Source organism: Oncorhynchus masou, chromosome 31 (genome assembly GCF_036934945.1).
Source record: "Oncorhynchus masou masou isolate Uvic2021 chromosome 31, UVic_Omas_1.1, whole genome shotgun sequence".
Taxonomy (NCBI): domain Eukaryota; kingdom Metazoa; phylum Chordata; class Actinopteri; order Salmoniformes; family Salmonidae; genus Oncorhynchus; species Oncorhynchus masou.
In genome coordinates this window covers 39,906,962-39,933,771 of record NC_088242.1, presented here as the reverse complement: position 1 = coordinate 39,933,771, position 26,810 = coordinate 39,906,962, and the positions used below count along the sequence as shown (strand labels likewise).

Sequence of the window (26,810 nt, the reverse complement as noted above, 5' to 3'; positions counted from 1 at the left end):
ACAATTCCCCGCGCCCGGACAAGATGGAAGAAAGCATCGGCCACAAGACGACAATGTTTTGTCTATAACACCTCAAAGGAACGAACAAGAGAAGAAAATACCAACATTTCTAGCCAGTCGCGGTCATGTGTAGGTAAATATTTACTGAAATGTACCTTTATTTCTGAGTATTTGTTTACATGTGTGAAGTTATACGCGGTGGAAATGTCAGAGGCAAATCGCTTCAGCATGCGAGAGAGACTCTCAGTCGAGCATCATTGTTTCTCTGTTGCATGGGCCAGAATGTGGGCTTTCAGTCGGCTAGATCGTTAGCTAGCTGGTAAGCAGAAACTTGGCTCACCCGTACTATTTACAGTATGTGGTCTAAAGTTAACGCCTTGAAGAAGGCTATAATTAGAGCTGGGTGTATTATTGGTGTACTGAGGTAGTGTTAACACTATCTCGATAAATAGGGTCGAGCGCCAAAGACCACTATGAAGCGTTTGTTAGTCCGACTTTATTTCACCAACGTCGTCCCAGCCAAGGACAGCCAAGCTTCCTTCATAGACGGGCAAATAAAATGTGCTGCTATTATACCGGTAACTTGCTGGCGTTAAGGTTTTAATAACACACATTTCCTTCGGACAAATTAGGTCGTGCGAGCGGTAACGTTGAATCCCTGGCTAATGTTTTGCCAGCATGAGACTAGCAAACTACGAGCTCCCTGAGTTTTACACAATGGTTTGATATGGCTGAGCCGTCGCCTTTTGGCATCTATTGTCATGATGTGAGCCGGTTTGTTATCATCTGTGTTTCGATAGTATTGTATTTGTGATAGAAGCGTGCTTTGTATCAACAGTTGACCAGGACAGCTAACGCTATTTGTAGCGTGCTAGCTAGCTGCTGGCTATGCATCACAAAAGCCCATCCGCTCACCGTCAAATTATGGTCGGCTAGACTAAACAAAATATTGTGCCTGAGCCATCTGGAATTGTCAGCCGGCCAGCAGTTTTACCCCAAAACGTTAGACAAAATTCTGTCTAAATCCGTGGTAAAATATGGTGTGCTTTATTTAGTATAGTGGACCCGTGTAATTTGGTGTACAATGTAGCAGGAAGCGATTTCAGCCGATGGTAGGCTGGACAATAGGAGTCTAAATTCACCCAAGGCTGGAAATGTCAGAAGGTTGTCTGAGCTGGAACACTCCGCAGAGCCTGTTAACTGGACTGATGCTTACAGTTCAATTTAGCCTTAATGGCACCCAATGATGTATCCCTTTATTTTACCACTACAATCTGTTCTAAGGACGAAACGGAAAAATAACAACTCGTGTAGAAAGTTAACATCCCCACCTCAATGGTGCCAAGTGTGCTTATGTCTGCATAAAGAGGAAGCAGGAAACAAATGGCAACTTCTGACTTTCTGGTCTAGCGTTTGATGAAAACGGAATACACTGCCCAGCCTTACATAATTAGAAAGAGGATATTCTCATGATTAAAGTGGTGTCCAACTTCAAAGAATATACATTTGCACATTGTGAGATATTTGGCGAAATATAACAGAATGCCTCTCTATAGGTAGACAATGGGGGGAGTTCAGTGTTCCGAGGGCAAAATAAATTTCATGGCTAGTGTTTGATGACAATGGAATACACTGCCCAGCCTTACATAATTAGACAGGGGAGATTCTCATTAAAATGGTGTCAATTTGAAAACTCTAAATACACACACTGTGAGATATTTGGCGAAATAGACAGGCATACCTATATTTCCCTATAGGAAACAATTGGACGACCTCAGAGTTCCATAATTAAATTTGTTTACATTTTACCTACAAACAACATGAGCAGGTCTCATTGCCAACAATAGCAGGCATTGTGAAGTGGAACAATGGGCTGGGAATAGAACGTTGGAAGGCGAGTTGGTGCCACGGTGCTCAATAGAACTAATATGAGCTGGCAGTGTGAAAAATGCCCTAAAACAAGGTCTGTTTTTTTTTTCGTGGTTACTTCAAAACTACCAGCAACCAGCTGGGACATATGGTAATATTATGAAACTGGGCTCCACGGCAAATTCAATATTCAGAAAATAAGCATTGTTAAAAATGTAATGTCTCCAGCCTTCCAAAGGTTCTTTATTTGTATACTCACTTTTCCAAGGGCAGCAAATTCATGGTGTTCACATCCCCTGTAATAAAGTTGAAGTAATTGTCACTTAGTGTCATGTGAATGAGAATATACCATTGCAAATTTTACATTGCAGCACAGTTTTTTTGTTTGGCTACAATCCAAGCTGTATATGATACAAAATGCAACTTTGTCTTACGCTGGTGAAATGGCACACACTATTCCACATGGGCCTAATGTTATGGTGATGTCTAAATGGTAATAGGCAAGCACAAGGTGGTTTGAGACAGATGTAACGTTATTTTGTATACACGTCCAACGAGATGCTTATTTGCAAGTTAATTCTCAACCCTGCAACAACAATAAGAAAATATAAGAATACGAACAAAGTAAATGGCTCAGTACAATATAAACCTTTTAGCATAAGTATAATATAGGAAGGCTCAATTTAAAGTCCAATATTTACATGTGTTTTGGCTATTTGTTTAGATTGTGATGTTTTTAGCAATCATAATAAGCAGTTGGGCATTTCCGTGTAAAAGGACTGATGAGCACCAACGTGAGCTTTCATTTGACATGCTCCTATGAACTTAAGAGTCAGTTTTTGAGAAGTTAAGGCACATTTCCATCCTAAAAAATTAGGACTAAGCAAAGGGTTTCATTTTGGGTCAAAGAGATGGAAAAGGAGTTTTAGAAAACATTTAGCAGAAAAAGTCTTTAAGGTATTAAAAATACATCAAGCCATAATGTGGAATTTAAGACCGTTGCCAACTAATATCAACACAGATTTAGTTTTGGAGAAATTGTCCTGCCCTCTGTAAGTTTAAGAAACTTTGCCTTGAAATTCCATTGCAAAAAAACACATTGAAGATGTTTTCTAATTTCTCTCCCTCGTGAGGGAGTAGTGCTTAATTTGAGCAGGAACAGGATCCGACACCTTTCAGTTTCGGACTGTTTCGTTCCGAAACTCAATTGCCAGGATTCGGTAGGCCTACCGCTTGTGACAAATGTATTTCACTGTTTGCTTTTATTATAATTTTTAAATTGCAATCTTTTTTAAATTTTGATTTAAACTTTATTTAACTAGGCAAGTCATTTTGAACAAATTCTTATTTACAAAGATGTCCTACCAAAAGGCCTCCTGCAGGGATGGGGGCTGGGATTAAAAATAGAAAATATTGGACCAAACACTCATGACAAACACGCATCATGACAAGAGAGACCTAAGACAACAACATAGCATGACAGCAACACAACATGGCAGCTGCACAAAACATGTTACAAATGTTATTGGGCTCAGAAAACCGCACAAAGGGCAAGAAGGTAGAGACAGCAATACATCACGCAAAGCAGCTGTCGGTGTCCATGATTGAGTCTTTGAATGAAAAGATTGAGATAAACTGAACAGGTTTGAGTGTTTGTTACAGCTTGTTCCAGTCGCTATCTGCAGCAAACTGAAAAGAGAAGTGACGTGTGTGCTTTGGGGACCTTTAACAGAATGTGACTGGCAGAACAAGTGTTGTATGTGGAGGATGAGGGCTGCAGTACATATCTCAGATGGGGTTAGGCCTAAGAGGGTTTTATAAATAAGCATCAACCAGTGGGTCTTGTGATGGATATACCAAGATGAGTAGTATGGAGTGCAGTGATGTCTCCTATAAGGATTATTTTTTACCCATACCACTGAAAATATCAAAAAAAGAAGCGCCTTCGACAGATTGGATCAAGTGGCGTAAAGGTCTTAGGCACGGCATCTCAGTGCAAGAGGCGACACTACAGTCCCTGGTTCGAATCCAGGCTGTATCACATCTGGCCGTGATTGGGAATCCCATAGGGCGGTGGACAATTGGCCCAGTGTCGTCCATGTTTGGCCGGAGTAGGCCATCATTGTAATTAAGAATTTGTTTTAACTGATTTGCCTGGTTAAATAAAATAAAGCTGATTCTATACAAATGTACAGAGGCCAGGTCATGAAAGCTTGCTTGTGTTAATTCAAGTAGGCTCTTATGTAATTATCCTGCCCCCTAAAAAAAAATGTAACTTGAAAATGTGCCTGATATTATCAAATAACATGTTTTGTCACATACACATATTTTGCGGATGTTATTGCGGGTGTAGCAAAGTGCTTGTGTTCCTACCTCCAACAGTGCAGTGGTATCTAACAATACACACACATCTGAAAGTACAAGTATGGAATAAAGAAACATATAAATATTAGGACGAGCATTGTGCGTGTCATTGACTAAAATACAGTACAATAGAATACAGGATATACATATGAGATGAGTAAAGCAGTATGCAAACATTATTTAAGTGACCTGTGAGTCCATGTCTATGTATATTATAGGGCAGCAGCCTCAAATGTGCAGGGTTGAGTAACCGGGTGGTAGCCAGCTAGTGATGGTCATTAATTTGTGTTGGGCTGGCCTGGGTTTAGTCCATGGCTTGGGTGTAGCTTAAAAGCAGTGGTGGAAAAAGTACCCAATTTTCATACTTGAGTAAATGTAAAGATGCCTTAATAGAAAATAACTGAAGTGAAGGTCACCCAGTAAAATGCAACTTCAGCAAAAGTCTAAAAGTATTTGGTTCGTACTTAAGTACTAAAAGTAAATGTCATTGTTAAAATAATTAAGTGTCAATTAGTGTTGCACATTTTGGGGAATATGTAGAGGTGGACTCTTTCCATGGGAATTAACAGGAATATATGCAAACTAATATTATTAGCATTTAAATGTAGATGTTTTTTGCATTAAATATATTTACCATATCATATGGAGACAGAATCATAATCCTTTTACCTTATCAAAAGAAGACATAATTGCAAATGATTAAATCCTTCCAATATAAATATATTTTTATAATTGGTTATGGATTAAACTTTAATTAAACGAGTTGACTCTTCAAATGGGATGATTTCACTGAACAGCAAAAGAAAGGGTTTATTGAATGATCCCCAATGATCCATCACATCTCCCTAAACGTTTACCACATGTATCTACTAAATGATGGTCTAGAAACTAAAGCTTTGGGTGTCTTCCTCTCGGGCTTCCATGTCTTCTCCCCGGACCTCCTCAATGTCCACCTCTTGAACATCGGACGCTGGGGTCTCATCTTCAGTCACTTGCCGACCTTGTTGAGGATGGCTCGTTGTCAGGCTCAAATTCGCCCGGATGTCCACCAATTTTTCAACCCTTGTGTTGGTCAACCTGTTGCGTGCTTTGGTGTGTGTTCCCAAACAAGGACCAGTTGCGCTCTGAGGCGGCTGATGTTGGTGGAATTTGATGATGGACGGATGCAATGGGAAAGAGCCTCAGATCCACAAAGTCCCTTCCACTAGGTGGCTGATGAGATGTTGGCACGACTGCCAAATTGCATCTCCATCCCAAGGCCCTTGCTTGGAAGTGTACTTCGTCAGACTGCCAAGAACCTTACCCTCATCCAGGCCAAGGTGGCGAGACACGGTAGTGATGACACCATAGGCCTTGTCGAACCCTGCGCCAGACGGGTTGCTCTTGCCAGCGTACCTGGGGTCCAACATGTACGCTGCAGCGTGTATGAGCTTCAGGCAGAAGTCTTCATGCTTTTTGATGTATTTCAGAGCTGCAGTTTTCTCTGCTGGGAGAAACCATGAAGTGGGCAGGGCAGTATGGGTATCTTCTCTTACGTCTGCAAGCAGTCTGAACATCAGAAAGGATGGCATTGTCTCCCTCAATCTGTGCTATGGCTACTGCTATAGGTTTCAGGCTGCATACCTTTCGCTCCCAAAATAAATCATCCAGGAGGATCCTCTTGATGGGGCTGTCCATGTAAGCAGACTGTGATGTGGCCATTTCTTGGAGAGACTCCTGCACCTCCAGGAGACTGTCAAACATGCCAACACCACCCCAGGGGGTGTTGCTGGGCAGCTTCAATGTGGTGCTCTTATTCTTCTCACTTTGCTTGGTGAGGTAGATTGCTGCTATAACATGACCCTTCACATACCTAACCATTTCCTTGGCTCTCTTGTAGAGTGTATGCATTGTTTTCAGTGCCATGATTTCCTCAAGAAGCAGATCCAATGCATGATAAGCACAGCCAATGGGTGTGATGTGAGGGTAGGACTCCTCCACTTTAGACCAAGCTGTCTTCATGTTCGCAGCATTGACTGCCTTCAAATCATCTGTAGACCGGTTTGTCTGTTGTCCCTTGTCTGTGCTCTTGTAGAATACTGAGGGGTGGCGCTGATGTATTTTCTCTGACAACGTTCCTCAATTGAGTCAAAACAACTTCTGATTCCAGGAGGTCCATGAGCTGTTGCTATCGATAAAGTGTCTGTCTGATTCCACATTTTCACCTTGAGTAGAATTAGAGGGACTTTTGTCAGAGGTTGCTTGTTGTGAGAGCTGAGGGAACTTTATGTACTTGGCCAGGTGATTCTGCATCTTTGTTGCATTCTTCACATATGACTTGGCACAGTATTTGCATATGTACACAGCTCTTCCTTCTACATTAGCTGCAATAACATGTCTCCACACAAGTGTGCACATGGTATTTTCCTGTAAAGATAAGAAAATGAGTTAAAAAAAAAAGAATAAAATTCCATGTACAGATAAATAGTTACGGAGTTAGATTAAACAACTTCTTTGTAATATACATGTTTTAAAATTAAACATGTATGGAAATGGGTGAATTAACATTCCTCAGTTAACAGGCTCAAGCAAGCTAAAACCCACATGGTACCAAAAACTAAGTAGCAGAAATTAAGTTAGAATGACTTAAACACTGCTGTAGGCTACTATTTACTAGTCAACAACAAATCATGTATGTCATATAAAATATTTTCACCCCACCCATTATTGTAATCAAAATTTACCAGAAAGCATGTAGTCCTTGGCTCAGACAGTGTAATAGTGTGGGCTCAATAGCATCTCATTAGTGTGCAAGATCTTGAGAATCAGCTGTACATGTGATGGAAGAATGCACTGTGCATGCAGAGGGTTTCAATTCCATTGAATTAGGGATAGTTTAACCAAAATATGCCATAAGATGTAGAATTGATTTGTGTATCACACAAAAAGGTACACTGTTATAAGCTTAACTTAAAAAAAAAAATGAATTTAAGCTAAATTCCCGGGCTTAACTTCCCATAGAAAATTTGCAGAAGTTTCCTACCCTTTGCAACCCTAGTCAAAATAAGTGAGTCTGCCAGATCAGAGGCAGTGGGGATGACAAGGGATGTTAAGTGTGTAAATTAGACAATTTTCCTGTTCTGCTAAGCTTTCAAAATGTTACGGGTACTTTTGGGTGTAAGGGAAAATGTATGGAGTAAAAAGTATAACATTTTCCTTCGGAATATAGTCAAATATAAATAGTATGTACAGATACACAAACTACTTAAGTAAAAAATACTTGAAAGTACTTCGCACTGCTTATATCGACCAACGCGTGGCCATTGCTTTGGTGAGAGAGAGAAGCACGCCTGTATCTCTCACAGAACTAGAATGAGATTAACTTTATGTTCTGATAGACGTGGACCTGCAACTCATCTCCAGTGTTACACTTCATCATTTATTTCCATATAGGATCAAATCCATGGAAGGGTGCTGGAAGTGCTGCTGCACCCCTGATCAATTGAAATGCATTTTCCAAAGTTATAGAATTACTGCTGTCTGTTCAGAAATAAATCTGAATACTACACCAGGTGTAGGCCTAGAATTCAAAAGAGGATCAATAGCTTTTTTATTTTAAATAGCCTACCTGTGGTTTGTGTGTAGCCAAATCACAAGGCATGCCTACAGTCGGGAACACGAGGCAAATCTGTCAGAGAACCGTATGCATCCAAAAGGGTCCTTTCGCAATATTTGACATGCAATTGCTGGATAACCTGAATGGACAGCAAATGGATCCTGTTGAAAAGAGTACTAATCTGTCAGTGGCCAACAGCATACCACCCTGCATTCCACTGCTGGTTTGCCTCTGAAGCTAAGCAGGGTTGATCCTGGTTGGGAGACCAGATGCTGCTGGAAGTGGTGTTGGAGGGCCTGTAGGAGGCACTCTTTCTTCTGGTAAAAAAAACATGTATCCCAATGCCCCAGGGCAGAGTTTGGGTACATTGCCCCGTGTAAGGTGTCGTCTTTTGGATGGGACGTTAAATGGTTGTCCTGGTCACTAAAGATCCCATTGCTCTTATTGTAAGAGTTGGTATTAACCCCGGTGTCCTGGCTAAATTCCAGATGTTGCCATCATACCATCATGGCCACCCAATCATCCACAGCTTCCAATTTGGCTCATTCATCCCCCTCCTCTCCCCTGTAGCTATTCCCCAGGTTATTGCAAAGGAGGATAATGAAAGTTCAGAAGTAATAAGTAGACCTATCCATTAGATAGTGTTTTTACTGATATCAGTTTAGTTGATTCATTATTTTGTGATTTTAAAGCTGGAAAATCTCTGAAAACAATCTGCAATAGAATTGGCTGCAATGGGGAAATCCGAGTCACAGTCCACTGTTGGGTTCACAAGTTTGGACAATAAAGTACAGGGTTAGGCGATGTCAAGCGTTGTCCTATCATGATTATGTACTCTAAACTGTGATATACAATGGTATTGGCCAAGTCCCCCAATTGTTGTACAAAACTCCACACAAATCACCATTGTGCTAAAGCGTGAAATTGCATGCTACAACTGGACCAAACATGAAACAAGGTTGTTAAAAGTCAAAGTGCAGGTCTTTTCTTATATTATTTTCTGGTGGAGATTCATAATGGAACAGGTGTGTCTGTGTCTCGCGCACATGATGGCACAAAGTGACACTCAACTGATGAGGAACGGGCAGGCTTACCATAGTGAGTTAGGTTATGGGCTGAATAGAAGCAAAATCTACAGTCTTCAGAACTGGATGGTAATCCCCCTCTCTTAATAGGCTTTTGTTTGTTACGTCTTGCATAAAGCTGTGATTGAGAGTAGCCTATAGACTCCGGCTTTCATTCTTGTTTTTTTACAAAACGGCAGCTTTAGGACAACCGTACCTTTCGTAGACTATTAGAACATTTGGGAAATGGGCTACTGTTCAAAACTTTAATTTGTCTTAAAGCGTTTATGGTAGGCCTAGTAGGAGGGTTGGTTATTGGCCACAGCTGCTTGTTCCATTATTGGTGGAGTCAATAAGTTAAGCTTTGCCGTAGCTTACTGAAGTAGGGCAACAGGTAGCCTAGTGGTTAGCGCATTGGGCCAGTAACTGAAAGTTTGCTAGATTGAATCCTCGAGCTGACAATGTAAAAATGTGGTGTTCTGCCTCTGAACAAGACAGTTCACTCACTGTTCCTGGGCTGTCATTGTAAATAAGAATTTGTTCTTAACAGACTTGCCTAGTTAAATAATAAAAAATAAAGTAGTTTCTTCAATCTTTGTTGACCCGATGCGATATGTAGCACGGCTAGTAATGGCCTTGATTTCACACCGCTGCTGTGATAACATTATGCGACATGATTAACGTAGGTCGCTCCCCCTGCACTTTGCACGATAGCAGTGGGCAATTTAGTCTAAATGTGTCCCTCTTTTAAATATTTGCCATTTCGTCAGTGGTTAATAACCTAATCATTATTTAGCCATAGCTGCCAGGCATTTGGAAATGTGGGCTATGCTACATGGAACATTAGCCAATTATAATTGCTTCAAATTGCTAAAACAAGAATCAAGCATTTCACTGCAAAATCTACCCACGTTGTATTCGGCCCTTGTGATGAATACGATTTGATTTGAGAAGCAGGGTGTTAAAAGGTCTTAAAAGGAACCACAACACACAGGTTTTGTTTGATAACCTTAACACTATTTCATCGCCTCACTCCATAGAAATAAGAATTACTCAAGCATCGTGTTCCAGATGATAGGCGAAGCCCAACTAATATATGAATGACTGTAAGCACACTGACCACATTCCCCTGGGGCCAGTCTAGCCCTATGGTCAGGGTTAAACCAATATTTGCAGCTGATATCCTCCTCAGTATAACTGTCCTGTTGTTATATTCTTTCTCTCCTGCAAATAGCCGCAGGAGAAAACAACTCATCTAATAAACGTAGCAAAAAAAGAAACGTTATACACAGCCTGGTACAGTTGAAGTTGGAAGTTTACATACCGTAGCCAAATACATTTAAACTAAGTTTTTCACAATTCCTGACATTTAATCTGAGTAAAGAGTCCCTGTTTTAGGTCGGTTAGGATCACCACTTTGTTTTAAGAATGTGAAATGTCAGAATAGAGTTTTATTAATTTCAGCTTTTATTTCTTAAATCGCCTTCCCAGTGGGTTAGAAGTTTACATACACACACAATTAGTATTTGGTAGCATTGCCTTTAAATTGTTTAACTTGGGTCAAATGTTTCAGGTAGCCTTCCACAAGCTTCCCACAATAAGTTGGGTGAATTTTGGGCCATTCCTCCTGATAGAGCTGGTGTAACTGAGTCGGGTTTGTAGGCCTCCTTGCTCGCACACGCTTTTTCAGTTCTGCCTACAAATGTTCTAAAGGATTAAGGTCAGGGCTTTGTGATGGCCACCCAATACCTTGACTTTGTTGTCCTTAAGCCATTTTGCCACAACTTTGGAAGTATGCTTGGGGTCATTGTCCATTTGGAAAACCCATTTGCAACCAAGCTTTAACTTCCTGACTGATGTCTTGAGATGTTGCTTCAATATATCCACACAATTTTTCTTTCCGCATGATGCCACCTATTTTGTGAAGTGCACCAGTCCCTCATGCAGCAAAGCACCCCCACAACATGATGCTGCCACCCCCGTGCTTCACGGTTGGGATGCTGTTCTTCGGCTTGCAAGCCTCTCCCTTTTTCCTCCAAACATTTGTCCCCATGTGCAGTTGAAAACCGTAGTCTGGCTTTTTTATGGCAGTTTTGGAGCAGTGGCTTCTTCCTTGCTGAGCGGCCTTTCAGGTTATGTCGATATAGGACTCGTTTTGTTGTGGACTTAGATATATTTGTACCTGTTTCCTCCAGCATATTCACAAGGTCCTTTCCTGCAATTCTGGGATGGATTTGCACTTTCCCACCATAGTACGTTCATCTCTAGGAGACAGAACGTGTCTCCTTCCTGAACGGTATGACAGCTGCGTGGTCCCATGGTGTTTATTCTTACGTACTATTGTTTGTACAGATGAACGTGACCATGATCATTTTCTGGAACTTCCCAAGCTGTTTAAAGGCACAGTCAACTTAGTGTATGTAAACTTCTGACCCACTGGAATTGTGATTCAGTGAATTACAAGTGAAATAATCTGTCTGTAAACAATTGTTGGAAAAATGACTTGTCATGCACAGTGTAGATGTCCTAACCGACTTGCCAACACTATAGTTTGCCTCTTGATACTCCCCATCCCGTATCTGAGATCGTGAATACAGCCTCAGGCTCATTAGCATAACGCAACGTTAACGATTTCTGAAAATCGCAAATTAAATGAAAATAATATGCCTGCTCTCAAGCTTAGCCTTTTCTAACAACACTGTCATCTCAGATTTTCAAAATATGCTTTTGAACCATGAGTATTGCAAGCTAGCTTAGCATTTTGCGTAGCATTTAGCACGCAACATTTTCACAAAAACCAGATAACCAAATAAATAAAATCATTTACCTTTGAAGAGTTTCGGATGTTTTCAATGAGGAGACTCTCAGTTACATAGCAAATGTTCAGTTTTTCCTGAAAGAATCTTTGTGTAGGAGAAATCGCTCCGTTTGTACATCACATTTGGCTACCGAAACGAACCGAAAATTCAGTCACCAAAACGTCAAACTCTTTCCGAATTAACTCCATAATATCGACCGAAACATGGCTAACGTTGTTTAGAATCAATCCTCAAGGTGTTTTTTCACATATCTCTTCATTGATATGCAGTTCGTGGAAGCTTGCTTTCCCCTCAGAATCGCATGGAAAAATACCAGCAGCTGAAAATGACTCACCAATTTCGACGGAGGACACCGGGCGGACACCTGGAAAATGTACTCTCTTATGGTCAATCTTCCAATGATATGCCTACAAATACATCACAATGCTGCAGACACCTTGGGGAAACGACAGAAAGGGCAGGCTCATTCCTCTCGCATTCACAGCCATATAAGGAGACAATGGAAAACAGAGCCTTAAAAATCCTGCTCATTTCCTGGTTGCCGTTTCATCTTGGTTTTGCCTGTAGCTCCCGTTCTAGGGCACCCACAGACAATATCTTTGCAGTTCTGGAAAATTCAGTGTTTTCTTTCCAAAGCTATCAATTATATGCATAGTCGAGCATCTTTTTGTGACAAAATATCTTGTTTAAAACGGGAACGTTTTTCATCCTAAAATGAAATTGCGCCCCCAGAGTTTCAAGAGGTTAACAAGTCATTTGTGGAGTGGTTGAAAAACGAGTTTTAATGACTCCAACCTAAGTGTATGTAAACTTCTGACTTCATCTGTATCCTTTCTTCCCTTCTCTTTAAGGACACCCCTACCTGGCCCCATCTAGTGCTTCCCCTCCTGCACTTGCCATGAGTATTATCCAAGACAAGCTAGGCAACGAGTTTCTGCAAAGCAACGGGGGTATGGACCCCAACTTCACCCCGGGTATGCTCATGTTTAGCCACCTGCCGCCTGTCACCAGCTTCACCCGCCTGGCTTCGCAGTCAGTCATGGTGGGCAACCAATCCCAGGAGATTATCCTAAAAAAGGAACGTGACTCTCCTCCCCAAGCCGGCAGCTTCCTCCATGGCATGGGCATCAAGCAGGAGCAGATGAGCGAGCTGGACTACCGTGTGCCCCTCTATGGTGGAGGAGGACTGGGTGGCAGCTGTGGCGGAGGAGGGGGCATGCGGAAGGGCAATGAGATGCTGGAGATGCAGTTTGGTGGAGGCCACCACCACAACCATCAGAACATGCTCCTGCATGACCTCAGCAACGGCCGAATTGGAGAGCTGGTGAGAAAGCCAAGATTGTTGTGGGCGTTGTAGTTTTTGACTGAAAAACTACAATGCCAGTCAATAAATATAGTTTGTTGATTGGTTACATATGCTTTTTCATATTTTCCACTTTGGTACTCCGAGGGTTTTTTATGTATCAAAAAGGAGTTTAGGTGGTGGGTGTGGCAATGGGCACGGTCAGCGCGGCTGAATTTCTAACATTTGAGGCGCCCATCTTGGTGCTCTATTTTATTTATGTATATTTGTTACATTACAACCTTTTTTCACCTCATTCTACACACAATACCCCATAATGACAAAGCAAAAAAAACTGCCATGTTACATTTACACACGTTTTCAGACCCTTTGGTATGTGACTCGAAATTGAGCTCAGGTACGTCCTGTTTCCAATTATCATCCTTGAGATGTTTCTACAACTTTATTGGAGTCCACCTGTGGTAAATTCAGTTGATAGGACATGATTTGGGAAGGCACACAACTGTCTACATAAGGTCCCACAGTTGACAGTGCATATCAGAGCAAAAACTAAGCCATGAGGTCGAAGGTATTGTCCGTAGAGCTCCAAGACAGGATTGTGTCAAGGCACAGATCTGGGGAAGAGTACCAAAACATTTCTGCAGCATTGAAGGTCCTCAAGAACACAGCTTCCATTCTTATATGGAAAAAGTTTGGAACCACCAAGATTCCTCCTAGAGCTGGAACCCTGGCCAAACTGAGCAATCAGGGGAGAAGGGCCTTGGTCAGGGAGGTGACCAAGAAACCAACAGAGCTCCAGAGTTCCTCTGTGGAGATGGGAGAACCTTCCAGAAGGACAACCATCTCTGAAGCCTCACGTCTGGAGGAAACCTTGCACCATTGCCATCATCCCTATTGTGAAGCAATGGTGGTGGCAGCATCATATTTTGGTGGTGTTTTTCAGCGGCAGGGACTGGGAGACTAGTCGGGATTAAGGGAAAGATGAACAGTTCATTACTCAACCATAAGCTGCCTCAAATGTCGTTTTTGAGAATTTGGCAGTACGTCCAATCGGCCTCACATCCGCTGACCATGTGTAACCACGCTAGCTCAGGACCTCTACTTCCGGGCTGCTTCGCTTATGGGATCGTTTGAGACCAGCCACCCAGACAGCTGAAAAAGGGAGTATTTCTGTCTATAATAAAGCGCTTTTCTGGGCAAAAACATTATTTTTTATTTTTTTTACAGCCCACCCATGTCAGAAAAATCCCTGATTCCCTCTAAAGACCGATAGCTCCATTTGAGAATATTCACACTGTGTATGTTATCTGTCTACATGGCCACCTTGTCCTCAGGTGTCTGGAAGACCAGTGAAAGGGACTAAAGAGTCGTTGGGAAGAAGACGGAAGAGCGACGGGGAAGGTAAAGCCAGAAGAAAACATGGAGAACACAAGGTAGAACCCAACACATCTCTAACGTTCATTCATTTTAATTTGAGTCAAAGCTACCAGAATGTCGCACAACAGTTCACTTTTGCGGTAGTCATGTCAACCCCCTCACACAACACGTTTTTTATACTTTGACGTAGCACACGATTGTGTTATTCTGACCTTTCATTCTGTCGCTCACCTGCACAGATGTTGGACGGCGAAGGGGGTGGCCTGTCTCCCAACTCCAAACCACACATCTGCGAGCACTGCAGCGCCGCCTTTCGCAGCTCCTACCACCTCCGCAGACACGTACTCATTCACACAGGTGAGAGGCTTTCATTGGTTTTTGCATGAGAATTCTTTGTTCATTTGGTGCATTTGTTTTTGCTTGACTGTGGCACCTGGTGGGTGAAGTGTGTTCTTTGCAGATCAATCTATTGGTCCTAAACTGAAATCCTCACCCACCCAAGGCACCAGGTGAACTAAAATGAATGCACCCAATATCACTGATTTTAGTAGTATGGATGTGATCATTTGTGTGATGCAATGAATATTTTCTAAATGCTGAGGTAATGTAAATGACTCACATTTCTTGCAGGAGGTCCGACCCATTGACGCAAAGGGAAATCCTGTTATTTTTTGTCTTGTTAAAGTGAATGTTCAGCCAAATTACAAATTTATATAGAAATGTCCTTACCTTGAGAGTGATCTATGGACAAGGAGAGACTGCAATTCACACTGTAGTTTTAGTAAACAGGACACCAAAGCGTGGATTGCTGTTTTTGTCCTATGATTGCTTTCAAGGTAAGGAAACAAATCTAAATGTGTAATTTGGGGGAACCATCCCTTTAGGATTTCGCTCTTTAACTTAACATTGTCTTCTTCTGCGGTGTTACTCCAAATGCTCCAATGTAATCTACTGACACTCCCCACCCTTCTTGAGTAAAGCCAACCTCTGCTTTCCCCCACTGATAGTCAATTAATGTGGAGAGTGGGTGATTGTATTTCTGATCGCACAGGTGAGAGGCCTTTCCGGTGCAGTCAGTGTAACATGAGCTTTATCCAGAAGTATCTGCTGCAGCGGCATGAGAAGATCCACAGCGGTGAGTATTGCCCTTAACCTATGACAGTCAAAGCTGTGGTCAATTCCATTTACATTCAAGAACTAATCTCAAATTCAGAGGCAAAATTGGAATTTCAGTTTACTTCCCAAGTTGAAATGAAATTGAACCCAGTGTGCAATTTTAAAACGTTTCAGCTGAGCATTTCATGCTTTGAGGTCATTTAGATAATTCAATAATAATCATGCGTTTTCTATTTTGGTTTTGATATTTTTTTTTACATGAAATGCACTTTGCATTGTTGATTGAATGCTGTAACAATACATAATAAAGCAATTAATATAAGTCTCATGATGGTAGTGACTGCCCCATTGTTGCTTATCACTTACAGTGCCAGTCAAAAGTTTGGACACCTACTCGTTCAAGAGTTGTTCTTTATTTTTACTATTTTCTACATTGTAGAATAATAGTGAAGACATCAAAACTATGATGGAATCATGTAGTAACCAAAAAATTTTTTCAAAGTAGCCACCTGTTGCCTTGATGGCAGCTTTGCATTCTTTCAACCAGCTTCATGAGGTAGTCACCTGGAATGCTTTTCAATTAACAGGTGTGCCTTAAATGTTAATTTGTGGAATTTCTTTCCTTAATGTGTTTGAGCCAATCAGTTGTGTTGTGACAAGATAGGGGGTATACAGAAGATGGCACTATTTGGTAAAATACCAAGTCCATATTATGGGAAGAACAGCTCAAATAAACAAAGAGAAACAACAGTCCATCATTACTTTGACTGACCTTCATATCTTAATCAGGAAATGTTATTAACTTTGAAGTTTCTTCAAGTGCAGTTGCAAAAAACATCAAGCGCTATGATGAAATTGGCTCTCATGAGGACCACCACAGGAAAGGAAGACCCAGAGTTACCTCTGCTACAGAGGATAAGTTCATTAGAATTACCAGCCTCAGAAATTGCAGCCAAAATAAATGCTTCAGAGTTAAAGTAACAGACACATCTCAACATCTACTGTTCAGAGGAGACTGCGTGAATCAGGCCTTCATGGTCATATTGCTGCAAAGAAACCACTACTAAAGGACACCAATAATAAGAGACTTGCTTTGGACAAGAAACACGACCAATGGATATTAGACCGGTGGAAATCTGTCCTTTGGTCTAATGACTTCAAATGTGAGATCTTTGGTTCCAACCACCCTGTCTTCACCCTGTCTTTATGAGAAGCGGATTAGGTGAATGGATGGTCTCCACATATGTGGTTCCCTCCGTGAAGCATGGGGGAGGTGATGTGATGGTGTGGGGGTGATTTTCTGGTGACATGGTCAGTGATTTATTTAGAATTTGAGGCACACTTAACCAGCATGGTTACCACAGCATTCTGCAGCGATACGCCATCCCATCTGGTTTGGGCTTAGTGGGACCATCATCTGTTTTTCTACAGAACAATGACCCAGCACACCTCCAGGCTGTGTAAGGGCTATTTGACAAAGGAGAGTGATGGAGTGCTGCGTCAGTTGACCTGGCCTCCACAATCACCCGACCTCAACCTAAATGAGATGGTTTTTGACGAGTTGGACCGCAGAGTGAAGGGAAAGCAGCCAACAAGTGCTCAGCATATGTGGGAACTCCTTCAAAAATGAAAATCATTCCAGGTGAAGCTGGTTGAGAGAATGCCAGAGTGCAAAGGGTGTCTACTTTGAAGAATCTCAAATGTATTTAACATTTTCTTTGGTTACTACATGATTTCGTATGTGTTATTTCATAGTTAAGATGACTTTATTATTCTACAATGTAGAAAATAGTAAAAAATAAAGACACCCTTGAATGAGTAGGTGTCAACTTTAGACTGGCACCCTATTAACCACAATTTATTCATATTAATTTACTTCAAAATATTTCAGTTGTGTATATTACATTTTGTTTTAGTTGATGACTTTATTTAATTCCAGAACATCTCATCTCTATAGAGGTGCTGTCTGACAATCCCAATTTTAGTAGTTCTTGAAAGTAAATCATACTTTTTTGACTGATGAATACAAGTACAAACTATCAATCTTAGATCAGGGATCGGTGACCCTGTTACTGGAGAGCCGCAGATACTGCAGGATTATGTCCCAACTAGGCACCACACTGAGCTTCTTAGCTAATTGAGCAGTTCAGTGATTGCCTAATTCAACACACTTGGTTTTCCAGGTCTGATAAATCAAAAACATGAAGTGCCTACGGCACTCTAGGACATGACTTGGATAATGTATTTTCCTGTAGAGAACTCGTGAAGCAACTGCTCTGTATCCCTCTCGTGCATTCTTATCTCTTTTACGAAGCCAGCGTAAAAGACACGCAGGACGGACGAGTGTGCTATTTACAGATTGGCTGTGTACAGGTACAGTGATCAGTAAGCTGCTCTGACAGCTGATGCTTGAAGATATGGGTCTCCAGCTGAAGTTATTTTTTGCAATTCGTTCCAGTCATTGGCAGCAGAGCAGTGAAATATACCTGCTGGAGCGTGTGCTATGGGAGGGGGTTGCTATGGTAACCAGTGAGCTGAGATAAGGCGGGGCTTTACCTAGAAAAGACTTAAAGATGACCTGGAGCCAGTGGGTTTGGCGACGAATATGTAGCGAAGGACAGCCAACGAGAGCATATGGGGCTTTGTTGACAAAACGGATGGCACTGTGATAGACCACATCCAGTTTGCTGAGTAGTGTTGGAGGGTATTTTGTAAATGACATCACCGGAGTCAAGGATTGGTAGGATCGTCAGTTTTACGAGGGTATGTTTGGCAAGCTTGAAACCAGATTGCATAGTGGAGAAGGTACGGTGGTACTCGAAATGATCAGTGATCTGTTTGTCAACTTGGCTTTCGAAGATGGATATCGGTCTTGAGCAGTTTGGGTCTAGAGTGACACCCCCTTTGAAGAGGGGGATGACCGCGGCAGCTTTCCGATCTTTGGGGATCTCAGACGATGCGAAAGAGGTTGAACAGGCTAATAATAGGGGTTGCAACAATTTCGGCAGATCATTTTAGAAAGATCGAGTCCAGATTTTCTAGCCCAGCAAATTTGTAGGTGTCCAGATTTTGCATTTCTTTTAGAACCTCAGCTATCTGTATTTGAACAAAGGAGAAGCGGGGGGGCTTGGGCAAATTGCTGCAGAGGGTGCATTGCTGTTGGTAGGGGTAGCCAGGTGGAAAGCATGGCCAGCTGTAGAAGAATGTTTATTGAAATTCTCGATTATTGTAGTTTTATCAGTGGTGACAGTGTTTCCTAGATTCAATGCAGCGGGCAGCTGGGAGGAGGTGCTCTTATTCTCCATGGACTTTAGTGTCCCAAACCTTTTGGGAATTAGTGCTACAGGATGTAAATTTCTGTTTGAAAAAGCTTGCCTTAGGAATGCTGACTGACTGTGTATATTGGTTCCTGACTTTCCTGAAAAGTTACATATTGCGGGGGCTATTTGATGCTATTTCAGTGCACCACGGGATGTTTTTGTGCTGGTCAAGTCTGGCATGAACCAAGGGCTATATCTGTTCTCAGTTCTACATTTCTTTTGAACGGGGCATGCTTATTTAAGTTGGTGAGGAAAGCACTTTTTAAAGAACAACCAGGCATCATCTACTGATGGAATGAGGTCAATATCGTTTCACCGCTGGCCGATTACAGACGCAGGCAGTGATCGCTGAGATCCTGGTTGAAGACAGCAGAGGTGTATTTAGAGGGCAAGATGGTATCTATGAGGGTGCCCATGTTTACAGATTTAGGGTTGTCTAATTTGTGAGATTGAGGGCATCTAGTTTAGATTGTCGGACGCCTGGGGTGCTAAGCATATCCCAGTTTAGGTCACCTAACAGTATGGACTATAAGGTCACAGTGGCGGTGTTTTGCAGTAGTTTTTGAAAGTGGTAGGAATATCTGTTCCAGAGCTCGTAATAGATTACAGCAAGAAAATGGTTAGGCTTGACCAACTGAGGAGCTGTGACAATGTCGGACGGACAGGTAGACAATGGTTAGGCTTGACCAACTGAGGAGCTGATACAATGTTGGACAGACAGGTAGAAAATGGTGGAGGTATGTGTTTTGGGGGATGCTCAACATTGCCATCATGAATGCATACATTGTGTGGGGGGACCCGCAAAGGCCCCTTCCCAGAAACAGCAGGCGCTGGTCCCTGAAGGCATTTATAATGCAGCTTGTGCATTCTTTTTGTGATTTACAGTGCTTACGGGAAGTATTCAGACCCTTGGACTTTTTCCACATTTTGTTACGTTACAGCCTTATACTAAAAGCTATTCAATATTTGTATATTTGAATTGATTAAATATCTACACAATACCCCATAATGGCAAAGCAAAAACAGATTTTGGGAATTTTTGCAAATGTATTAAATAAACATACCTTAATTACATAAGTATTCATACCCTTTGCTATGAGACTTTTAAATTGAGCTCACGTGCATCCTGTTTCCATTGATTATCCTTGATTGGAGTCCAACTGTGGTATATTCAATTGATTGGACATGATTTGGAAAGAGGCACACCTGTCTATATAAGGTCTCACAGTTGACAGTGCCTGTCGGCGCGAAAACCAAGCCATGAGGTTGAGGGAATTGTCCTTAGGGCCCAGAGACAGGATTGTGTTGATGCACAGATTGGGGAAGGGTACCAAAACAATTCTGCAGGAATTACCCAACAACCGTGTCCTCCCATTCTTAAATTGAAGAAGTTTGGACACACCAAGACACATCAGTCTGTCCGGCTGAACTGCGCAATCAGGGGAGAATGGCCTTGGTCAGGGAGGTGACCAATAAATAGATGGTAACTCTAGCCCCTCTCCAGAGTTCCTGTGGAGATGGTTGTCCTTCTGAAATTTTCTCCAATCTCTGCAGCACTCCACCAATCAGGCCTTTATGGTGGAGTGGCCAGATGGCAGTAACTCTTTAGTAAAAGGCACATGACAGCCCGCTTGTAGTTTGCCAAAAGGCACTTAGACTTTCAGACCATGAGAAACAAGATTTTCTGTTCTGAATAAACCAAAATTGAACTCTCTGTTCTCAATGCCAAGCTTCAAGTCTGGAGGAAACATGGCACCATCCCTACGGTAAAGCATGGTGGTGGCAGCATCATACTATGAGGATGTTTTTCAGTGACAGGGACTGGGAGACAAGTCAGGATTGAGGCAAAGATGAACGGCGCAAAGTACAGAGATCCTTGACGTAAACCTGCTCAGGACCTCCGACTTGGGCGACGGTTCACCTTCCAACAGGACAACAACCCTTAGCACACAGCCAAGACCATGCAGGAGTGTCTTCAGGACAAGTCTCTGAATGTCCTTGAGTGACAGCCAGAGCCCAGACTTGAACCCCGATCGAACATCTCTGGAGAGACCTGAAAGTAGCTGTGCAGTGACGCTCCCCATCCATCATGACAGAGCTTGAGAAGGTCTGCAGAGACGAATGGGATAAACTCTCCAAATACAGGTTTGCCAAGCTTGTAGCGCCATACCCAAGTAGCCTCGAGGCTGTAACCTCAACCAAAGGTGATTCAGCAAAGTACTGAGTAAAGGGTCTGAATACTTACGTAAATCTGGTATTTCCATTTTTTTTATTTTGAATACATTTGCAAAAAATGTTAACCTGTTTTTGCTTTGTCATTATGGGTATTGTGTGTAGAGTTTAAAAAAAAATTATAATCCATTTTAGTATAATTGACATGTCAGTCAATTGTTTTTTAAAAATTAGCATTTATCTAAATCGGTTAATCGCTCGGCACTAGCTTTGAGTGAGTATATTTGGTATCAACTGTGTCTGTTGTCCTATTCATTGCCCAGGAGAGAAGCCCTTCAGCTGTGACCAGTGTAACATGTGCTTCATCCAGAAGTACCACATGGAGCGGCACAAGAGGACCCACAGCGGAGAGAAGCCATACAGGTGTGACACCTGCCAACAGGTCAGTCACACGGGTAGCTAGGATTTACCCTCAAATCAGAAACAGATATTTGATTGACAAAATACCAGTGTTCAAATACTATTTAGGATATTTCAATACTTTTATAATGTCTCTGAAAATAAAGTATTGAGAAAAATGGTGTAGATTTCAAGTAGTTGAATATTGGCATGTATTTAAAAATACTCATGTCAATACTCCATGCATTAAAACCCAGGTCTGTTTTGTCCTAAGCTTATTTCAGATAATGTCTTTGGAAATAAGTATTTGAAAATGGTTTCAGCCATTTATAGGAATTTGAAAGTACAAATACGAAAATAACCATGTATTTGAAACCAGGTCGTATTGACAATATGCCTATTCTTGATGTCACACTTTGTCTCAATCTAGCCTATTTGTTTGCTCAAAATATAATGGATAATCCAGTGTTGGATGCTTGCAACGTGCTCTGTTATCACAGCGGTTTGGAACAGTAACGCTTGTTCGAGAGCACTTTGTGTGCATCTAACACTGGACAAATACATATTGTTGTCGTTGATCCATCTGCTCAATCGGGTGACTAGAACATATTTTAAAATACTGTGCTTCTCCCCCTGTTCACCCTGTAGTTTTTCTCGAGGACAGACCGGTTACTAAAGCACAAGCGGACCTGTGGAGAAGCCTTAAAAAAGGGCCTAGACCCCAGCATGCTGCAGCTGGTCGACGCAGACATTGGCCACGACAGCTACTCACTCACTCAGGGAAATGCTACCGCCACCTCTGGACGCAGGAGGGGCAAGTCCAAAAATGCAGGCGAAGGCATCGAGCGCAAGCGGAAGAAGACTCTGGCCGCCACCGTGTCGTCGGGAAGCCTGCAGGACTACGGCATGGAGTGCTCCGACCTGGGGCCCATCATGCAGGGCCGCACACCCAAGCTGGTCTTCAAGAAGAACAATAAGTCCCTCAACTCCGTGGAGGACGGGGAGCAGAAGCTGCTATCTCAGAAGCAGGGCTCCATGGAGCTGGCGGTGGGCTCAGGGCTCGAGGCCTTGGGCCTCCTCCAGGGCTCCTCCGGTGGGGGCACCAAGCAGGCCCAGTCAGCCACCAAGCAGGCCTTGTCAGCCACCAGCAACAACTACGACGGCGCAATGCAGTTTGTGAAGAAGCGTCGCTACCTCCAACATATGGCCAACAACGACTATGGGGCACCCTCCCTCCACATGGGCCAGCCCCAGTCCAGCAGTGTGATTCAGGGCTCACTGGGCCACCAAAATGAGCCCGCCATGGCCATGCTGGATGCCTTGCCCCTGGACCTCAAGCACCATGACAAGTCATGCATCCCGGACGAGGTGCTCCAGAGCTTGCTGGACCACTACAGCCACAAGTCAGACAACGCGCACCACCACCATAGTGATGTAACCTTTGACCTCACCGACAGCAGTGGCTCGCACCACGTGGACCTGCAGCCGGCCGCACCTGTCACCCCAGAGTTGGATGACGACTCACCCAACGGCGGCGACAAGCAGGTGGTAATGAGCGAGTACTCCAAATTCCTACAGCAGGCCCTAGAGCGCACCAGCCACAGTGGGCCCTTCCCCACTCTGGGTCCCAGCAGGCCCTTCCCTCTGCTCCCTAGCAGCTCCAGCCCCACAGGGCCCTTCTTCCCTGACAAGCATGTCTACACTTCATCCCCGCTGGAATGTGGCTACCCACCATCCATCTCCTTGCCGTTGCCCAGCTCCACAGTCTCCTCTTCTTCGTTGTCATCCTCTAAGTCCCACTACGGCATACTGGTAGGCTCCCCGTCCCAGCCGGCCTTCCACATCAATGGCCTGGAGGCGGCTAGCCATCAGCAGCTCACCCCGTCTCAGGAGCTTACTGAGCAGCTGGAGAAGCAGCACCACTCCCATGGGTTCCAGCTCACACCCCAGGAGCTGACGGCCGCCAGCGGGGCCACCAAGGAGCAGGGGGCCAAGGGAAACAGGAGCAACGGCTCCGGCAACTACGCCGACCTGGATACACCCAAGGAAGTGGACCTGCGGGCTACCTACCAGATCGAGAACTTTGCCCAGGCCTTCGGCTCCCAGTTCAAGTCGGGCCGCCATACCCCGCTGGGTTACAGCATTGACCTCCGGCCCGAGGTCGACCACCGAATACGGGCTACTGTGTCAGAATTCTCAGGGTTTACCAGTTTGTTAGCTGATGTCAGCGAGCCAGTTAGTACAGGATCGAAAACCGCAACAAGCCAAAGTTTCAGTTAAGGGTTAAAAATAGGTGAACCGAGTTGTGGGTTTTGTTTTTCTTTGTGTTCCTATACCCTTCATTTTCTTCTTGTAGCGAGATTTTTTTTTAAATGAAACACTGCCATTAAATGTTGATAACCAGAACTCTACCAGGGAAGGTCTTTAAGGCCTCAAATGCAATTTTTTGATATTTGTTTATCTGTGTTTAGTCTTTATTTTGTTAGTGTAGTTGCTATGATATGAACTAAACCTACATGTGTATGTAATTTTAAAACAAAAGAATAGGGGGTAGCTATGAACTTCATTATTTCTTTCACCTTTAACCCCTTGTTTTAACAATCATACAGCTGTAAAGTATTAATGAATGATGATAATTACAATAATAATAATTAAGCTTGTGTCAGGGAAAAGCCCAGAATTCAAATGGCAAAAAAAAGTTCTATACTGTCTGTTACAAGAATTGTGTTACTCAGGAATTAAGGCAAAATTGTGTAATAAGAATAACTTTGTATTATGAGATGCAACTGGCACACTTTTCACAGGTGTACTTTGAGACTACAAAGCTTTGTTACTATTTATCCCAGGAAGAGGGCGGAACAAAAAGACTGCAATAACTTCACTGGATCTTCCTGTTGAGTTTTCCTCATCCAACCCTTTCCGCTACTTGTTATGGTACTTCTATGTCAATGTGAAAACAACCGCTCACATTTCCTCCATAAAGGGCCACATGTAAAAGACATGGAAACATGGATATTTATACACACAAGAACTCATGGTGTACACACCCCAGCCTCAACAGAAAGCGGTTTTAACCCAAGGACCCTGTTTTGTTTGTTTATATATGTGTGTATATATGTATGTGTGTCAAGTGGCTATCTGTTTAGCCATGCACCTCTTTGGAATGCCCCCCTTCAGTGGCCCATGACAAGGAAACACACTGGCCCCATTAGCGACATTTTAACAATTATATTGTCACACATTTTTACTGCTTTGTCCTCCACTCCTGGCTGTTACCCTTTTTTTTTGGCAATGGAAATCAAACGAGCACTTTTGAAAAACAAAATCGTAATTGAAAATGAAAAACAACCCGACCTCAATTAAGGATGTGCAAAACCAACTTGATTTTTATTGGATAAAATTTAACAGGAGTGGGTGGAATAGAGCGTGAGGGTGTTCTGTTGTGAGGGTTTGACTGGGGTTGAACGGGTATGACCATGGCCAGTTAGATGTATAGTTGATTTTTATTGGATAAATTGAACAGGGGTGGGTGGAATAGAGCGTGAGGGTGTTCTGTTGGGAGGGTTAGACTGGGGTTGAACGGGTATGACCATGGCCAGTTAGATGTATAGTTGCTTTAGTTTTTTGACTGTTTGGTCAGGTGGAGGGGTTGTTAGAATTGTATGTTACCCATTATTATGAGAGATGCAGACATTATGCTGGAACTCCCCCCACTGATGTACTAAGACTACTGGATGCAAAAATCAAACTATTTTTCCTTTATTTATTCTTAAAGATATTCTCCGGTACTTGAGTATACTTTTTAGCCAGGATTTCTCAAAGTAACGCCCACAAGCCAAAGGTGGTCCATGAAAATAGCGTACTGTGTCACATATGTGCACCACATCATTGCTTGCTCTATTGTGTGTGCGTCTAGCTGTCACTCAAATGGCGAAGGGCTAAAGCTCATTTGTTAAAACTAATTTCTAGGGGCGGGGGGGGGCTGTCCAACGTGGGGGTAGATGTAAGCAAAATGGCGGATCACAGCTTCCAGAAAAGTCTCAAACTAGGGATTTCATGGCCAATTGAGGACAGTAATTCTGCTCATATATATTATGCATGTATGAACTACACAATGACACATCCAGCTCAAAGCTGGAGGTAAAAAAGATACTTGCTATTTGCCAAAGTGCCCGATCATGTCTTTAACCTAGCAAGTGTTTATTTTTACAGCATGTTTTGAAAGTGCAATTATTCACTGCACCTCAATCTGTCTTTACCCTACCAAATCAGGCCTGATACTGAAAAACAACCTTGGTGATAGAGGCTCAACTTCACGTTATAAATCCCCCCCGAAAATGCAGTCCTTCAAACATTGCGAGAATAAACAATGGCCTTTGTCTTCTTTGGCTCAAGCCACTTCTATCCTGGCAGCCAGGGTTGATCTTTTCCTACATCTGCTCAGATCTCAGGAAACAAAAGACTGGCTGGCCGGCGGCCACTTCACTCCAAAACACACACTATGCGTTTAAAGAGAGAGCGAGAGGCTGAGAGAAACAAACGATAGGATTTACCTAAATATACCTCATCACTGACGCTTCAGAAAGCAGGAACCCGTGTTTTATGTATGTAGTGAAAATACTTGTAGTATAGGTTAAACATATTGTATAATCATGTAACACTGCTTGTGTTTACAATTATAGAAGAGCAATTGACTTGTTGAAATGCAAAATGTATTATCTTTTTTTGTCTGTAAAGCATTCACGCCAAGCAGTGTTGCATTCTAGGTGCCTCATAGAAATGTTCTCTTATGTTATATCCTTTTATTTTTGTTACTTGTCTTAAATGTTTTCATATCTCTAGAAGGATATTGTTTACAAAAATGTACAAAAACACTAAAAGTTTGTTCATTTGGTTTCTTCCCATATGCATGATCTGATGATTTTTGTATGGCCCTTTTTTCTGATTGACCACAACACCTAATGTTGTAGCTGATGCTTCCCCATCCCTGTCCTTTTAGTTCCAGACCATTGTGATCTGATTTACAGGGCTGTACATGTTACTGCATTTAGAAACTGATTAGAGAAGCCAATAAACATTTTTTTACAAAAAAAGAAACGGCTAGACTTTTATTGGTTTAGTGAAGTCTTTGACAACAGTTGTCATTTTGTAATGGTTTGAACCACAAGCCTGGCAACTCAAATTTTGGTGATTGGATTAACTCACAATTATCTTTTGTAAGATTTGATTTACAGGTGGTTTACGGGGAGAAGTGCACTCTCCAAAGAAGAGGAACATCAACGTTAGCGTGATTTGATTTACAGGGGGTCTACGGGGAGAAGTGCACTCTCCAAAGAAGAGGAACATCAACGTTAGCGTGATTTGATTTACAGGGGGTCTACGGGGAGAAGTGCACTCTCCAAAGAAGAGGAA

At 42.5% G+C, this 26,810-nt stretch overlaps 1 protein-coding gene across 3 annotated transcripts; it reads left to right on the top strand.

The window, feature by feature from the left end:
• On the top strand, positions 1 to 26,489 carry LOC135523934 (zinc finger protein 281-like). Of its 3 annotated transcripts, none has more exons than XM_064950957.1 (7): positions 1 to 129; positions 12,563 to 13,035; positions 14,349 to 14,447; positions 14,631 to 14,748; positions 15,434 to 15,526; positions 21,323 to 21,441; positions 22,047 to 26,489. In XM_064950957.1, exons 2-7 carry the CDS (start codon positions 12,610 to 12,612, stop codon positions 23,676 to 23,678), a joined length of 2,487 nt encoding a protein of 828 aa, XP_064807029.1. In that variant the 5' UTR covers positions 1 to 129; positions 12,563 to 12,609; the 3' UTR covers positions 23,679 to 26,489. The 3 variants fall into 3 exon arrangements, with proteins under 3 accessions (XP_064807029.1, XP_064807030.1, XP_064807028.1); XM_064950958.1 differs by having other exon boundaries at positions 1 to 133; positions 15,443 to 15,526; XM_064950956.1 differs by having other exon boundaries at positions 1 to 133.
• Positions 26,490 to 26,810: the final 321 nt, after the last annotated feature.

Bases quoted from the DNA above. Each gene is read 5' to 3' on its own strand.
- LOC135523934 (XM_064950957.1), top strand. From the start codon at position 12,610: ATGAGTATTATCCAAGACAAGCTAGGCAACGAGTTTCTGCAAAGCAAC. The intron at 13,036-14,348 runs GTGAGAAAGCCA...CCTTGTCCTCAG, and splicing joins ACGGCCGAATTGGAGAGCTG to GTGTCTGGAAGACCAGTGAA. The intron at 15,527-21,322 runs GTGAGTATTGCC...TTCATTGCCCAG, and splicing joins GCATGAGAAGATCCACAGCG to GAGAGAAGCCCTTCAGCTGT.